This window comes from Herpailurus yagouaroundi, unplaced genomic scaffold, assembly GCF_014898765.1.
Source record: "Herpailurus yagouaroundi ecotype Mexico unplaced genomic scaffold, PumYag 214, whole genome shotgun sequence".
NCBI classification, from domain to species: Eukaryota; Metazoa; Chordata; class Mammalia; order Carnivora; family Felidae; genus Herpailurus; species Herpailurus yagouaroundi.
Window position 1 is genome coordinate 270964 of NW_024412445.1, and position 17940 is coordinate 288903.

The window sequence follows — 17940 nt, forward strand, 5'->3', positions numbered from 1 at the left end:
TCTCTCTCCATCTCTCTCTGCCCCTCCCCATCTCTCACTCTATCACTCTCTCCCTCTCAAATAAATTAATTAAAAAATTGCTTACCCTTTAACACTTAGAGTTGCCCTATGATCCAGCAATTGCCCTATGAGGTATTTACCCAAAGGATACAAAAATAAGAATTCAAAAGGATACAGGCACCCCACTGTTTTTAGCAGCACAATGGAAAATAGCCAATTATGGAAAGGACTCAAATGTCCATTGGCTGAGGAATGGATGGAGATGTGGTGTATATATACAATGGGATATTACACAGCCATGAAAGAGAATGAAATTTTCCTTTGCAATGATTTGGATGGAGCTCAAGAATATTATGCTAAGTGAAATAAGTCAGTCAGAGAAAGGCTTATACCGTATGATATCACTCCTATGTGTAAGGTAAGAAACAAAACAAATAAATAATCATGGTGGAAAAAAGTGGCAAAACAAGAAACATACTCTTAATTATAGAGAACAAACTGATAGTTACCAGAGGAAAGATGGGTGGGAGGATTGGGTTATATAGGAGATGGGAATGAAGGAGTACACTTTGTCATGTGCACCAGGAGTTGTGTGGAAGGGTGAAACAACTGAATTCTACACCTGAAACTATTATTCCACTGTATGTTAACTAACTGGAATTTAAATAAAAACTTTAAAAAACATTCTATAGTAGCCATAGGGAAAGGCCCCGTGCTTAAGTGCCCAAAGCATTACTGTGCTTCAAGTGACATTCTTGTCCCTCATAGACATATAGAGTAACACTTTCCTCACCACCTCTCTGTGTAGACACTTGTGCTTTACTGATGAAAAGTACCCCTGGCTGCAAGAGGGTCTTAGAAGGCTTCTTGAGGATATGTAGTCAGAAGTATTCTTAAACCCTTGTGTAGAAGCACCAGGAAATGGCCTAGTGTTAGGTGCCTAAAAGTACAGTGTGATACACTGTGTCTGTCCCCTCCACCAACTGAGATCCCTGGTTTGTAGGTGAGTTTCCAAGCCATTCCTGACCCAATGCAGGGCTCTCAGAGCCTGATGTCCAAGAGGACAGCAACCCCCAATGTCCCTGCTCCCCTGGGGCTGGGCAGACAACAGTATCATAGGAATGGGAGCCACATGGACCCCAGCCCCTAATACATGGAGCTACCCTCATTCGGAAGAGCAGTCTGTGAAAATACACCATGCTCCATGGCATGATCAGCACACAAAAAGGCTTTTGAATAAAAAGTGCACCAAGGTTCATTCCCACCTCTTGATCATCACATGGAAGCACATTCTTCGTATTGCAGAGCCACTGCTGACCCTCTCTACCAATATGATGGGATAAAACCCACCAGAATTCAAAGTTCTGCTCTATTTCCTAAGGGAGAATGTGAGCCTCTTGCTCACAGGGCTACAAAGGGCATCCTTTGGAACACTCCTATAGCCAAAGACCCCAAAAGTTCTTTTGATTCCTGTGCTGGCCAGATTGTGAATACATTGTGCTCGTCAGGTTCTTCTAAACATGAAGAACACTAGCCCTCGTGTTGCATCCAGTTTCAGAAAATTGCTTTATCATCCATCAAGCTTCATCTTGGGGTCCATAAAAACTCTGTCTTTTAGAGTATTATATCGTGCTGCATATGTCCAATGGTAACTAGCCCTTATGACTGTGTGATAGGTGGAGCCAGAGTCCCTGGCCTTGTGGTTCCAGGACTACATGGACATCCAGAGCCCTAGGGCATCAGAAGGGGTCCAGTCGAGAGCTGTGCATGGGGAGTCTCGGGCAGATGTATACGCCAGGAGCTGGCTCCCTTGCTAGGCCTCAGGGAAATGAAGATAAACATCTCCATTCCACATTGATCACATTCCCATTGGATGGAAATATCGAATGCCTTTTGGTCCTGGCTGCAGCCATCTCCTCAGCCTCCCTGTGTTTCTGACTGCCTCTTGATTCACACTTAGGAGACATGGAGATGACACTCACTCAGCAGGCACCCAAGGACGGGCATCTGGTTCCCACTCCATGCCATGCTCAGTTATAGCCATCAGCATCGGATATCCCAAAGGAGAATACTCCTCATATCAGTGAGCTTGGTGGTTGGCTATTTGTAGCAAGAGGTGGAGAGAGTGGAGCCAGATCGCCTCCTTGCTCTGCCTGATTGAGGTGCCTTCCTTCTGAAAGCAGACAGTCCACACATGAGCAGGAGGTTCCAGAAGCTGGTCAGCACAGAAAGAGCCCTTTACAGGAATAGGGTACCAATGCCTCTCTCCACACTTTGGAACCAGAGCTGGGGGCACCTCCCAGCTACAGCACTCTCACTGCTTACTTCATGCAATGGCATGAAAAGCAACAAAAGTCGACCAAGTCCCAGGGCTATCTAGGTCCTTCTGAAGGAAGAAGGCAGGCCTGGTGTTGACAGGGCTCCCAGATGGAGACTCTAGAGGGTGTTTTTGCCTTAGCCCTCTGGTGTTCTTCTTCTTACAGGTTGCCAGGAACAGGGCCTGGGCATTCCCATCTCCATAGAATTCCTCGTCCACACTCTGAAGACCTCTGACCCACCTTATTTGCCTTGACACATCTTGGATCTCTTGTAGAAACATGGTTCTTCCCACAGTCCATTCAGAATCAGTGTCTCAAAAAGTCCTATCTTCTGTCTTCCACCTGGGAGTGTGGTTAAGTCCTTGGGACTGGGGGTGAGATTTTGCCACAGGGCTCCTTCTTCATTAATTCATTTGGCTTCAGAAGTATGTGGCCATACTGAGGCTGAGGGAATTTGAAGGCGTCCCAGCAGAGGATGTTTGGTGAGTAGGCTAGGCCAGAGATTTGGACAGGGAGCTGGCCTCTTTCTGGGCCAAGGGCAAATGAAGCAAGACATCTTCTGTCCAAGTGAATCCCCATTCACACTGGAAATGTCAAGTTATGGCCCACCTGGCACCCACTTCATCTCCCTTGCTGTGTGTCTGAGAAATGTTTTATTTTTCTCCCTTAGGAGCTATGGAGTCATCACTAACTCAGCTCGTACCCCTGCCTAGGCCGCAACTTCCCACTCTGTTCCTGTGCTCAGGGAGAGCTATCAGGTTCTGCTCCACCAAAGGAAAGAAGGCCTTGAGTCCCGGTGTACTTAGTGCTTGGACTGCTGTGCTATGGAGGGTAAAGGAGAGCCAGCTTGCCTCACCGACCTGGATGACTGAAGTGCCTTTATTCTGAAAAGCCCACAGTTTGCACATGGGCAGTATGAATGAGGAAGGGGTGAGCATTGGAAGAGCCCTTGCCAGGAATGAGGGAACCAAGTCCTTGTTGCAGATTCCTAAGCAAGAGCCCTCAGAACCCCATAGCTACAGCTCAAACACTGCTGCCTCCCTCAACTGATGGGAAAAAATTTCATGGATAGACCAAGCCAGAAATCCCTGGCTCCTAAAGAAAGAAGGCAGGCTTCTTGTTGACAGGGCTCCCAGGTGTAGTCCTTCAGAGGCCCCACCTTGGCCTAAACCCACAGGCCTTTCTTATTCTGGATACAACCTGGTTGATAGGAGACTGCGAATGGCACTTCATTCTCAGCTTTCTCCAAATCTCATGTGTGGTGAAGAACTCTGGCAGTGTGTGTCTCCATTGCCACTCCTGAGCTTTTGTAATGAGAGGGGGTTGGCATGGACACTATTCTGGAACAGTGTCTCAGAGTAATATCCTCTTGTTTCAGCTTGGAGTTTTGGTGGTATGTCTGTGATGGTGATAGAGGTATAGCATTGGGTCCTTCTGAATTTGGTTTCAGAATGATGTGGCCCTGCCCATACCCAGGGTGTGTGAAGGTGCCCATGGAGAATGCTCTTGGGTAGTCAAAGCCCGTGGTTGGGGGTGGAGCTCACCTCCTGTGTGGGGCAAGGGGAAGGGAAGGTCATGGTCTCTTTCCTCAGTTTCCCATATGCCCATTTGAATGCACAGCTTTGGCTCATTGTAGTCATTGAGTAGTCGGTCATTCCTTTCCCATTGCTGCTTTCCTAACTTGCTCTCAGTTCACACATGGTTACCCTACCCTTTGTCACCTACACCAACCGAGGCCCCCAGTTTAGGGGTGAGTTTCCCAGCCTTTTCCAACCCAGTACAGGGCTCCCAGAGGTGATGTCCCAGAGGACAGCTGCCCACCCCTGTACCTGAGCCCCTGGTGGCAGGCAGGCTACAGTATCATGCAAATGGATAGGCACATGGACCCCTGTCCCTAATGGAGGGAGCTACCTTCAATTGGAAGAACAGTTTGTGCATATGCACTATGATTCTGGATGTGATCAGTGCACAAAAATGCTTTTGAATAAATAGAGCACTGAGGCCTCGTTCCCACCATCTGATCATCACATGGAAGCACATTCTTCCTATGTCACAGCCAATGTTGCCCCCCTCTACTAATACGATGGGCAGAAGCACACCAGAGGCCAAATTTCCCCTCTATTTCCTTTTTAAAAAACTTTTTGTACATTTATTTATTTTTGAGAGACAGAGCACAAGCAGGGGGAGGGGCAGAGAGAGAAGGAGACACAGAATCCAAAGCAGGCTCCAGGCTCAGAGCAAGCGTTCAGCACAGAGCCCGATGTGGGGCTTGGACCCACAAATTGCAAGATCATGACCTGAGCTGAAGTCGGTCATCCAACTGACTGAGCCACTCAGGTGCCACCCCCCTGTATTTCTTAAGGGAGAATGTGGGCTTCTTGCTCACAGGGATCCAAAGGGCATCCTGTGGAGAACTCCTGTAGCCAAAGGTCCCAAATGGTTTTGTGATTCTTGAGCAAGGCACATTATGGAATCATTGTGCTGGTCAGGTTCTTCTGAACATGAACAACTCTGGCCCTCAGTGAATCCACTTTCATGACATTGCTTTGTCATCCATCAGGTTCGTCTTCAGGTACATAAAAATTCAGTCTTTCAGAGTACCAAATCCAGCTGCAGATGTCCAATGGGGCCAGCCCTGTGACTTTGGGACAGGTGGAGCCAAAGGGTCCCTGGCCTTTTGGTTTCAGGACTACATGGGCATCCAGAGCACTAGGGCTTTGGAAGGGGTCCAGTCGATAGCTGTTTGTGTAGAGGCTGGGCCAGACATATTAGTGGGAAGCTGGCCCCTTTGGTGGTCTTATGGGAAATGAAGATAAACATCTCCATTCCACATGATTGCATTCACATTTGATGGAAATATTGAATGCCCTTAGGTTCTGGCTGCAGCCATATTCTCTCCCTTTGTTTCTGTTTCTGACTGCCTCTTCATTCACTCTCAGGAGCCTTGGAGCTGGCATTCACTAAGCAGGTGTCATCCAGGGACAGGCATCGGCTTCCCAGTCAGTCCCATACTCAGTACCAACCATAAGCATCAGATATCGCAAAGGAGAATAGTCTTCCTATCTCTGAGTTTGGTGCTTGGCTGTTTGTAGCCAGGGGCAGGGGACACGGGAGCCAGCTCACCTCCATGACCTGCCTGATTGAGATGTCTTCCTTCTGAAAAGCAGACAGTTTCCACAGGAGCAGTGGGCTCCAGAAGCTTGTCAGCACAGATAGAGCTTTGTACTGAAGAGGCACCAATGCCCCTCCCCACACTTTGGAGCCACAGCTCCGGGAACCTCCAAGCTACAACACTGTCACTGTTCACTCCATTCAACAATGGGAAAAGCAACAAAGGCAAGCCAAGTACCAGGTTCTATAGGTCCTTCTGAAGGAAGAAAGCAGTCCTTGTTGCTGAGAGAGCTCCCAGAAGGAGACTCTAGAGGTCACTTACGCCTTAAGCTCTCTGTTGTTTCTTCTTCTCCTCACGGCCATCCAGGTTGCCAGGAGTTGGTGCTGGGCACTCCCTACTCCATAGAATTCACCTTCCAAGCTCTGAAGATCTCTGGACCTCCTTATCCACCTTGACACATCTTTTCCCTCTTGTAGAAAAAAGGTTCTTCCCTCAATCCATTCAGAATCAGTGTCTCAAGGGTCTATCCTCTGAATTCCACCTGGGAGTCTGATCCAGTCCTTGTGACTGTGGGAGACAGTTCCTCAGGGTTACTTCTTCATTAATTCACTGGGTTTCAGAAGTATGCAGCCATTCAGAGCTCAGGGATTGGAAGGGGACTGGGGGAGGACATCTGGTGTTTAGGCTGGGCCAGAGATTTGGGCAGAGAGCAGGACTCCTTCTGGGCAGAGGCAACTGAAGGAAGCCATCTTTCCAAGTGGATCCCAATTCCCACCATAAATGTCGAGCTTTGGCCCACCTGGCACCCATTTGCTTTCCCTTGATGTGTGTCTGACAATGTATTTTTTTTCTCCCTTAGGCACCATGAAGCCATCACTCACTCAGCTGGCAAACCTGGCTAGGCTGCAATCTCCTGCTCTGCTCCTGTACTCAGGGAGAACTATCAGGCTCTGCTCTACCAAAGGAAAGAAGGCCTTGAGTTCCAGGGTGCTTGGTGCTTGGCCTGCTGTGCTATGGAGGGTGAAGGGGAGCCAGCTTGCCTCACTGACCTGCATGACTGGATTGCCTTTATCCTGAGAAGCACACAGTTTGCACATGGGCAGTATGAACGAGGAGGGTGTGAGTATTGGAATATCCCTTGCCAGGAATTAGGGAACCAAGTCCTTGTTGCAGATTCCTGAGCAAGAGCCCTCAGAACCCCATAGCTACAACTCAAACACTGCTGCCTCCCTTAACTTATGGGAAATGTGGCATGGATAGACCAAGCCAGAAATCCCTGGCTCCTAAAGAAAGAAGGCAGGCTTCCCGCTGACAGAGCTCCCAGGTGTAGTCCTTCAGAGGGTGCCTTTGGCCTAATCCCGCAGGCCTTTCTCATTCTGGATACAACCTGGTTGATAGGAGACTGCGAACAGTACTTGATTCTCAACTTTCTCCAAATCCCATGTGTGGTGAAGAAGTCTGGCAGTGTGTGTCTTCATTGCCACTCCTGAACTTTTTTGATGAAAGAGGGTTGGCATGGACACTATTCTGGTAGAGTGTTCCAGAGTAATATCCTCTTGTTTCAGCTTGGGGGTTTAATGGTGTGCCTGTGATGGTGATAGGGATTTTTCATTGGGTCCTTCTTCAATTTAGTTTCAGAATGATATGGCCCTGCCCATACCCAGGGTGTGTGAAGGTGCCCAGAGAGAATGCTTGTGAGTAGGCTAAGCCTGAAATTGGGAGTGGATCGCACCTCCTGTGTGGGTCAAGGGGGAGGGAAAGTCAGGATCTCTTTCCTCAGTTTCTCCCATGCCCATTTGAATGCACAGTTTTGACTTGCCCTGGAGTCATTCCTCTCCCATTGCTGCTTTCCTAACTTGTTCTCAGTTCACACATGGAGACCCTGTGTCTGTTCCCTACAGCAACTGAGATTCCCCGATTTGGAGGTGAGCATCCAAGCCTTTCCTGACCTGATGCATGGTCTCAGAGTCTGATTTCCCAGAGGACATCTTATTCCCCCTGTCCCTGAGCCTTTGGTGGTGGGCAGATTATAGTGTTGTGGGAATGGGTAGCTACCTGGACTCCTATCCCTTATGGATGGAGCTACTTTCAATCAAAAGAACAGTCTGACAAGTGCAGCATGTTCCACAACCTTATCAGTGCACAAAAAGCCTTTTGAATAGTGCACCAAGACCTCTTTTCCACGTCTTGATCATTGCATGGAAGCACATTCTTCATATCTCAGATCCACTGCTGACCCTCTCAATGGACATGATGGGCAGAAATGCACTAGAAGCCAAAGTTTCCCTCTATTTATTAAGGGAGAATGTGGGCCTCCTGCTCACAGGACTCCAATGGGTATCCTTTGCAGAACTCCTGGAGCCAAAACCCACAAAATTTGCTTGTGATTCCTGAGTAAGTCAGCTTGTGAATGCATTGTGCTAGTCAGGTTTTCCTAAACATGAAGAACTCTGGCCCTCGTTTCCAGGTTCATGACATTGCTTTATCATCTGTCAAGGGTCATCTTGGGGTCCATACAAATTCAGTCTTTCAGAGTACTATCTCCAGCTTGGAAATGTCCTATGGGGACCAGCCCTTGTGACTGTGGGACAGGTGGAGCTAAAGTGGTCTTGGCCTTTTGGTTTCAGGTCTACATGGACATCCAAGGACCTAGGGCATCAGAAGGGGTCCAGCCAAGAGCTGTGTGTCGGGAGGCTTGGCCAGATGTATTAGTGTGGAGATGTCCCCCTTGCTGGTCCTAGTGGAAATAAAGATAAACATCTCCATTCCACACTGATTGCATTCCCACTGGATGGAAATATTGAATGCCCTTTGATCCTGGCTGTAGCCATATTCTCTCCTTTTCTGTATTTCTGAGTGACTCTTCATTCACCTTTAGGAGTCTTGGAGCTGGCACTCATTCAGCAGTCACCCTTGGATGTGTGTCAGGTTCCCATTCAGTTCCATGCTCAGTTATAGCCATCAGCATCTGATAGATATCCCAAAGGAGAATGGGGCTCCATACCCTGACCTTGGTGCTTGGCTGTTTGTAGCAAGGGTGGGGGGAACAGAGTCAGCTTGCCTCTCTGCTCTGCCTTATTGATGTGCCTTCCTTCTGAAAAGCAGACAGTTCACACAGGAGCTGAAGTCTCCAGAAGCTGGTCCACACAGCAAGAGCCTCTTACAGTAAGAAGGTACAAATGCCCCACTCCACACTTTGGAGCCACAGCTGGGGGAACCTCCAAGCTATAGCACTGTCACTACTGACCCCATTCAATGTTGCAAAAAGCAACAATAGCTGACCAGGGCCCAGGGTGCCCTACATCCTTCTGAAGGAAGGTGGGCCCGGTGCTGTCACGGCTCCCAGATGGAGACACTAGATGGCGCTTTTGCACAAGCTCTCTGGTGTTTCTTCTTATAGCCAGGTTGCCAGGAACTGGTGCAGGGCACTGCCTTCTCCATAGAATTCCCCTTCCAAGGTCTGAAGAGCTCTGGCCCTTCTCATGCACCTTGAGTCATTGTTGCTGTCTTGTAGAAACAAGGTTTTTCCCACAATGTGTTCAGAATCAGTGTCTCAAGAGTCCTATCTTCTTCCTTCCACCTGAGAGTCTGGGCCAGTCCTTGTGACTGTGGGAGAGTTTTTGCCACAGGGCCCCTTCTTCATTAAATCACTGGGTTTCAGAAGTATGTGTCCATTCTGAGGCCCAGGGAATTTGAAGGGCCTCAGCAACGGATGTTTGGTGTGTATGCTGGACAGAGACTTGGGCAGAGAACTGGCCTCCTTCTGGACTGAGGGTAAATGAAGCAAAAAATCTTCGTTCCAAGTGGATCCCCATTCCCACTTGAAATGGTGAGTTTGGCCCACCTAGAGCAAACTTCCTTCCCCTTGGTGTGTTGTTGAGAATGCATTCTTTTCTGTTAGGGGCCATGGAGCCATCATTCACTCAGCTGGCAGAACTGGGTGGGCTGCAATCTCCCGCTCTGCTCCTGTACTCAGGGAGAACTATCGGGCTCTGCTCTACCAAAGGAAAGAAGGCCTTGAGTTCCTGGGTGCTTGGTGCTTGGCCTGCTGTGCTATGGAGGGTTAAGGGGAGCCAGCTTGCCTCACTGACCTGCATGACTGAGTTGCCTTTATCCTGAGAAGCACACAGTTTGCACATGGGCAGTATGAACAAGGAGGTTTGAGCATTGGAAGAGCCCTTGCCAGGAATGAGGGAACCAAGTCCTTGTTGCAGATTCCTGAGCAAGAGCCCTCAGAACCCCATAGCTACAGCTCAAACACTGCTGCCTCCCTCAACTGATGGGAAACATGGCATGGATAAACCAGAAATCCCTGGCTCCTAAAGAAAGAAGGCAGGCTTCCTGCTGACAGGGCTCCCAGGTGTAATCCTCCAGAGTTCTCCCTTAGCCTAAGCCCACAGGCCTTTCTTATTCTGAATACAACCTGGTTGATAGGAGACTGTGTTGAATACTTCATTCTCTAGTGTCTCCAAATCATGTGTGATGATGAACTCTGGCAGCGTGTGTCTCCATTGCCACCCCTGAGCCCTTTTGATGAAAGACAGTTTGCATGGAAAATATTCTGAGACAGTATCTCAGAGTAATATCCTCTTCTTTCAGCATGGTGGTGTTTTAGTGTTGGTGATAGAAGTGTTGCATTAGGCTATTCTCAATATGGTTCCATAATGATGTGGCCCTCTCCAAACCCAGGGCACGTGCAGGTGCCAAGGTAGAATGCTTTGTGGGTAGGCTAAGGCAGAGTGAGGGTGGATCCCACCTTCTGTGTGGACAAGGGAAAGGCAAGGTCGTGGTCTCTTTCCTTGGTTTCCCCCATGCCAATTTGAATGAACACCTTTGACTCCCCTTATTGTCATTCCTCTCCTATTTCTGCTTTCCTAATTTGGTCTCAGTTCACACACACAGAGACCTTGTGTCTGTCCCCTACACCAACCAAGGGGTCTGGAGTGGAGGTGAGTTTCCAAGCCTCTCCTGAGACAATGTGGGGCTCACAGGGTCTGATGCCCCAGAGGACACCAACCCCCCCCCCCCCCCGTCCATGAGCCCTTGGTGCTGGGCAGGCAACGGTATCATGGGAATGGGTAGTCACATGTACCCTGCCCCTAATGGATGGAGCTACCCTCATTTGGAAGAACAGTCTGTGCATGCACAGCATGCTCCATGACCGGATCAGCACACAAAAAGTCTTTTGAATATACACTGCACCAAACCCTCATTCTCACCTCTTGATCATCAGAGGTGAGATCATCATGATCTCAGAATCTCATATCTCAGAATCTCTGCTGCCCCTCTCAATGGATAGGATATGCAGAAGCACACCATAAGACAAAGTTCCTGTCTCTTTCCTAAGGAAGAATGTGGGCCTCTTCCTCAGAGGGCTCCAATAAGCATCCTTTGGAGCACTCCTGTAGCGAAAGCCCACAAAAGGTCCCTGTGATTCCTGAGCAAGCCAGCTTGTGAATACATTGTGCTAGTCAGGTTCTTCTAAACATGGAGAACTCTGGCCCTCATTGTATCCAGTTTCATGACATTGCTGTATCATCCATTACAGTTCATCTTGTGGGTACAAATTTAGTCTTTGAGAGTACTATTTCCAGCCTACAGATGCCCAAAGGAGAAAGCCCTTATGAGTATGGGGAAGGTGGAGACAAAGGAGCCCAGCCTTTTTGGTTTCAGAACTGCATGGACATGCAGAGCCCTAGGACATCAACCTCCCCCCAAACCAACTCAGAGCTGTTTTGGGGGAGGCTGAGCCAGATGTATTAGCTGGGAGCTGGCTTCCTTGCTGGGCTTAGCGGAAATGAAGATAAACATCTCCCTTCCACATGGATTGCATTCCCTTGGGATGGAATTATTGAACACCTTTTGGTGCTGGCTGAAGCCATTCCCCTGTTTCTGACTGCCTCTTCATTCACCCTTAGGAGCCATGGAGCTGGCACTCACTCAGCAGGCATCCAGTGATGGGCGTTGGGTTCAAACTGGGTCCCCTGATCAGTAACAGCCATGGGCATTGGATATGCCAAAGGAGAATAGGCCTCCTATTCCTGATCTTGGTTCTTGGCTGTTGGAAGCAAGGGGTGGGGGTGGGGGGAGAGAGGAGCCAGCTCACCTCATTGTTCTGCCTGATTAAGGTGTTTTCCTTCTGAATAGCAGATAGTTCACACTGGGGCAGTAAGCTCCAGAAGCTGGTCAGCACAGAAAAGCCCTATACGTGAAGGGGGCACCAATGCCCCTTTGTACGCCTTAGAGCCATAGCTGGGGAAGTTCCCAGCTAGGGCACTGTCACTTCCTACCCCATTTCATGATGGGAAAAGCAAGAAAAGTAGACCAAGTTCCAGGGCTCTTGAGGTCCTTCTGAAGGAAGAAGGCAGGCCTATAGCTGACAGGGCTCCCAGATGGAGACACTAGAGGGCGCCTTTTCCTAAGCGCTCTGGTGTTTCTTCTTATTCTGAGGGCCAGATTGCCAGGAGCTGGTTCTGGGCACTCCATTCTCCATAGATTCCCCCATCCAAGGTCTGCAGAACTCCGGCCCTCCTTATCCACTTTGACACATCTTTGTTCTCTTGTTGAAACAATTTTATTCCGATGTTCCATCACAGCATCTCAAAGAGTCTTATCCTCTGCCTTCCACCTGGAAGTCTGGTCCACTCCTTGTGACTGGGGGAGAGGTTGTGCCATGGGGCTCCTTCTTCATTAACTCACTGGGTTTCAGAAGTAAGCAGCCATTTAGAGGCCCGGAGCAGTTGAGTGGACTCAGCAGAAGATGTTTGGTGTGTAGGGTGGGCCAGAGATTTAGGCAGGGAGCTGGCCTCCTTCTGGGCCGAGGGCAATTGAAGCAAGACATCTTCTTTCCAAGTGGATCCCCATTCTCACTGGAATTGTTGAGCTTTGGCCTACCTGGTGCCCATTTCCTTCCCCTTGCTGTATTTCTGACAATGTATTTTTTTCTTCCTTGGGAGCCACGGAGCCATCAATTACTCAGCTGGCGCCCCTGTGTGCCCACAAACTCTCACTCTGCTCCTGTGCGCAGTGAGAGCTATCAGGCTCTGCTCTACCAAAGGAAAGAAGGCCTTGAGTCCCTGGGTGCTTGGTACTTGGCCTGCTGTGCTATGGAGGGTGGAGGGAAGCCAGCTTGCTTCTCTGACCTGGATGATTGAGTTGCCTTCATTCTGAGAAGCATTTTGCACATGGGCAGTGTGAACTGGCACGGGGTCAGCATTGGAAGAGCCTTGCCAGGAATTAGAGACCACATCCTTCTTGCAGATTCCTGAGCAAGAGCCCTCAGAACACAATAGTTACAGCTCAAGCACCACTGCCTCCCTCAACTGATGGAAAAAGTGACTGGGGTAGACCAATCCAGAAACCCCTGGCTCCTGAGGAAAGAATTCAGGTACTTGCTGACAGGGCTCCATGGTGTAGTAGTCCCTCAGAGGGCTTCTTTGGCCTAAGCCCACAGGCCTTTCTTATTCTGGATACAACCTGGTTGATAGGAGACTGTGCTGGGTACTTCATTCTCAACTTTATCCAAGTCTCATGTGTGATGAAGAACTCTGGCAATGTCTCCCTCACTGACCCTTAGCCCTTTTGATGTAAGATGATTTGCATGGAAACTATTCTGAGATAGTGTCTCACAGTCACATCATCTTCTTTCAGCTTGGGGGTTTGGTGGTATTTTTATGATGCTGCCAGAGATGTTGCATTGGGCCCTTCCCAACTTGGTTTCAGAATGATGTGGCCCTCCCCAAACCCAGGGTGTGTGCAGGTGCCTAGGTAGAATGCTTGTGGGTAGGCTAAGGCAGATATTGGAGGTGGATCCCACCTCCTGTGTGGAAAAGGGGAAGGGAAGTTCCTGGTCTCCTTCCTTGGTTTCCCCAGTGCCCATTTGAATACACAGTTTTGACTCACCTTGTTGTCATTCCTCTCCCATTGCTGCTTTCCTAACTTGGTCTCAGTTCACACAAGGAGACCCTGTGTCTGTCCTGTATACCACACAAGTTCTCCAGTGTGGAGGTGAGTTCCAATCCTTTTCTGAGCCAAAGAAGGGCTCTCAGAATCTGACATCCCAAAGGAAAGATAGCCTCCCTGTCCATGATCTCTTGGTGCTGGGCAGGCTACAGTATTGTGGGAATGGGTAGACACATGGACCCCACCCCTAATGGTGGAGCTACCCTCATTTGGAAAAACAGTCTGTAAATGTGCAGCACACTCCACCATCTAATAGGTGCACAAAATGCCTTTTGAATAAATAGTGCACCAAGGTCTCATTCCCACCTCTTGATCACGTGGAGCAAATTTCTCATATCTCAGAGTCACTGCCACCCCTCTTGATGGATACAATGGGCAGAAGCACACCAGAATCCAACATTCCCCCCTATATCTTGAGGGAGAATGTGGGCCTCTTGTTCACAAGGCTCCAAGGGGCATCCTTTTGAGCACTCCTGTAGCAAAAGCCCCCAAAAGGTTCTTGTGATTCCTGAGCAAGCCAGCTTGCTAATACATTGTGCTCATGTATCAAACAAGATCCATTCTCATCCTTCATGAAGGACTCTGGCCCTCGGTGTATCCAGTTTCATGACATTGACTTATCCATCAAGGTTCATCTCTGGGTCCATACAAAAATCAGTCTTTCAGAGTACTATCTCTGAGTTGCAGATGTCCAGTGGGGAGCAGTCCTTATGACTGTGGGATAGGTAGACCCAACAGGGCTCTGGCATTTCATTTCAGGACTACATGGACATCCATAGCCCTAGGGCATTGGAAGGAGTCCAGATGAGAGATGAGTGTGTGGAGGTGTGGCCAGATGTATTAGCGGCAAGCTGGTCTCCTTGCTGTGTCTAGGGGAAATGAAGATAAGCATCTCTATTCCATATTGAAGAAATCCCCTGGGATGGAAATATTGAACGCCCTTTGGTCCTGACTCTAGCCATTCCCGTATTTCCAACTGTCTCTTCATTCACCCTTAGGAGCCATGGAGCTGGCACTCAGTCATCTTGCACCCAGGTATGGACGTCTGGTTCCACTGGGTTCCATGCTCAGTAACAGCCATGAGCATCAGATATCCCAAAGAGAATAGCCCTCCCATTCCTAACCTTGGGGTTTGGCTGTAGGAAGGGGTGGGGGAAGTGCAGCCAGGTCGCCTCCTTTTCCTGCCTGATTGAGGTGTTTTCCTTCTGAAAAGCATACTATTCACACAAGAGTAGTAGGCTCCAGAAGCTTGTCAACACAGAAAGAGCCCTTTACAAGAGGAAGGCACCAATGCACCTCTCCACACTTTGGGGCCACAGCTGGGGGGAGCTCCCAGCTACAGCACTGTCACTGCTCACTCCATTCCATCCTGGGAAAAGCAAGAATAGCAGACTAAGTCCCAGGGCACTCTCGGTCCTTCTGAAGGAGGAAGGCAGGCCTGTAGCTGACAGGGCTCCTAGATGGAGACACTAGAGGGCACCTTTGCCTAAGCCCTCTGGTGTTTCTTCCTCTTCTCTGGGACAGATTGCCAGGAGCTAGTGCTGGGACTCCCTTCTCCATTGAATTCCCAATCAAGGTCCAGAGAACTCCGGCCCTCCTTATCCACCTTGACACATCTTTGCTTTCTTGTAGAAACAAGGTTCTTCCCATGATCTGTTCAGAGTCAGTGTCTCAAGAGTCCTATCCTCTGCCTTCCACCTAGGAGGCAGGTCCAGTCATTTCGACTGGGGGTGAGGTTTGCCACAGGGCTCCTTCTTCGTTACTTCACTGTGTCTCAGAGGTAAACAGCCATTCAGAGGCCCAGGGCATTTGAAGGGACTCAGCAGCAGATGTTTGGTGTGTAGTGTGGGCCAGACATTTGGGCAGGGACCTGGCCTCCTTCTGGGCTGAGGACAAATGAAGCAAGACATCTTTCCAAGTAGATCCCCTATACCACTTGAAATATTGAGCTTTGGCCCACCTGGAACCCATTTCCATCCCTTGCTATATTTCTGACAATGTATTTTTTTCTCCCATAGGAGCCATGGAGCCATCACTCAGCTCACACCCCTGGATAGGCCACAAACTCCCACTCTGCTTCTGTGCTCAGTTATGGCTATCAGCCTTAGCTCTGCCAAAGGAAAGAAGGCCTTGAGTTCCTGGGTGCTTGGTGCTTGGCCTGCTGTGCTATGGAGGGTGAAGGGGAGCCAGCTTGCTTCACTGACCTGGGCGATTGAGTTGCTTTCATTCTGAGAAGCAGACACATTGCACATGGGCAGTATGAATGGGCAGGGGGTCAGCATTGGATGAGTTCTTGCCAGAAATGAGGGAACCACATCCTTGTTGCAGTTTACTGAGCAAGAGCCTTCAGAACCCCATAGCAACAGCTCAAGCACTGCTGCCTCCATCAACTGATGGCAAGAATGGCAGGGATAGACCAAGCCAGAAATCCCTAACTCCTTAAGAAAGAAAGCAGGTTTCTTGCTGACAGGACTCCCAGATGTAATCCTCCAGAGTGTTCCCTTAGCCTAAGCCCACAGGCCTTTCTTATTCTGGATATAACCTGGGTGATAGGAGACTGCACTGGGTACTTCATTCTCAACTTTCTACAAATCCTGTGTGATGAAGAACTCTGGCAGTGTGTGTCTCCATTGCCATGACTTGGCCATTTTGATGAGAGATGGTTTGCATGGAAACTATTCCAAGACAGGATGGCAGAGTAGTATCCTCTTCTTTCAGCTTGGGAGCTTGGTGGTGCTTTTTTGATGGTGATAAAGGTGTTGCTTTGGTCCCTTCTGAATTTGGTTTCAGAATGATGTGGCTCTCCTCAAACCCAAGGTTTGTGTAGGTACATAGGGAGAATGCTTGCAGGTAGGCTAAACCAGAGGTTGGGGGTGGATCCCGCCTCCTGTGTGGGACATGGGGAAGCGAAGTTGGTGGTCTCCTTCCTCAGTGTCCCCCATCCAGTTTGAATACACAGATTTGACTCACCTTGTTGCCATTCCTCTCCCATTTCTGCTTTCCCAACTTAATCTCAGTTCACACACGGAGATCCTATGTCTGTCCCCTACAACAACCAAGGGGCCTGGAGTGGAGATGAGTTTCCATGGCTTTCCTGAGCCAATGCAGTGTTTCCAGGGTCTGATATCACAGAGGACAGCTAGCCCCCTGTCCCTGAGCCCTTGGTGCTGGGCCGACTACAGTAGCCACATGGATCCCCCACCGTAATGGATGGAGCTACTCCCATTCAGAAAAACACTTTGTATGATCAGCATGCTCCACGACCTGATCAGCACACACAAAGCCTTTTGAATATACACTGCACCAATGCCTCGTTCTCACCTTCTTGATCATCACATGGAAGCACCTTTCATAACTCAGAATCTCTGTTGCCCCTATTGATGGATACAATGGGCAGAAGTGCACCAGAAGCCAAAGATCCCCTCTGTTTCTTAAGGGAGAAGGTGGACCTTTTGTTAACAGGGCTCCAACGAGCATCCTTTGGAGCACTCCTGTAGCAAATGCCCACAAAATGTTCTTGTGAGTCCTGAGCAAGCCAGCTTCTGAATAACTGTGCCATTCAGGTTCTTCTTTTTATTTTTTTAATGTTTATTTGTTTTTGAGACAGAGAGAGACAGAGCATGAACAGAGGAGGGTCAGAGAGAGGGAGACACAGAATCTGAAGTAGGCTCCAGTCTTCAAGCTGTCAGCACAGAGCCCAACGCAGGGCTTGAACTCATGGACCGTGAGATCATGACCTGAGCTGAAGTCGGATGCTTAACCGAGCCACCCAGGCCTTCCACCAGTCAGGTTCCTCTAAACATGAAGAACTCTGGCCCTCGTTGTTTCCAGTTTCATGAAATTGCTTTATCATCCATCAGGGTTCTTCTTGAGGTCCATTCAAATTCAGTCTTCTGGCCTTGGCTGTTTTTCCTGTCTTTCCCTACAGGGGATAGAGGCAGCAGAGATTCAGGGGTAATGGGTCCATGCTCCAGGCTGTTGCTCAAGTGTTTGGAACCATTCCTGTGGTGCATTAGGTTTTGAAGGGCAGTCTGCACTGACTAGGTCCTGGAAAATACCTTGTATGTGTGGATTACGTGTTCTTCAGAATCTGAGGCCAGGCACTAAGGACAATCTGACAGGACAATCTCTCTTGTGGGTTGTCAGAAAATAACTCTTGGTTAGCACAGAAGCAATGTGAGAACTCACCAACAATCACTGGGAGCTCACTGTGTGATTGACAGCCTCACTAGCCCACCCAGCCTGCTAACCAAGTCCTACTTAGCAAATAGCAATATGATGGGAATGGCCCTATGGACAGCTAAAGTTTCCTTTTAGATGAGAATGGAAGAAAGCTGAGAATGCAGTGTTTCCATTTGCTCTTGCTCCAGAGGTGAGGTCAAGTGCTCTCAACACCTTTGGCCCTAGCAACACACAAATATTCTGTGCTGTGTACTTTCCACTGACATACATCTAATGTCAATATAGATCTGGAAGGCATGTTGCAGGGCTCCCATGGTCCAACCTATTCTGCTGTCACAAGTACTCATCCAGAATCCCCAATTAAAA

The 17940-nt window shown here is 49.0% G+C and overlaps 1 protein-coding gene across 1 annotated transcript in view; it reads left to right on the top strand.

Moving 5' to 3' along the window:
* Positions 1–3221, top strand: part of SLC41A3 (solute carrier family 41 member 3) — a 177758-nt gene extending 174537 nt beyond the window's left edge. Inside the window, exon 10 of the mRNA XM_040454922.1 lies at positions 2989–3221. Coding sequence (XP_040310856.1) covers positions 2989–3206 — 218 coding nt within the window. The 3' untranslated portion in view covers positions 3207–3221. The remainder of the gene's footprint in view (positions 1–2988) is intronic.
* Positions 3222–17940: the final 14719 nt, after the last annotated feature.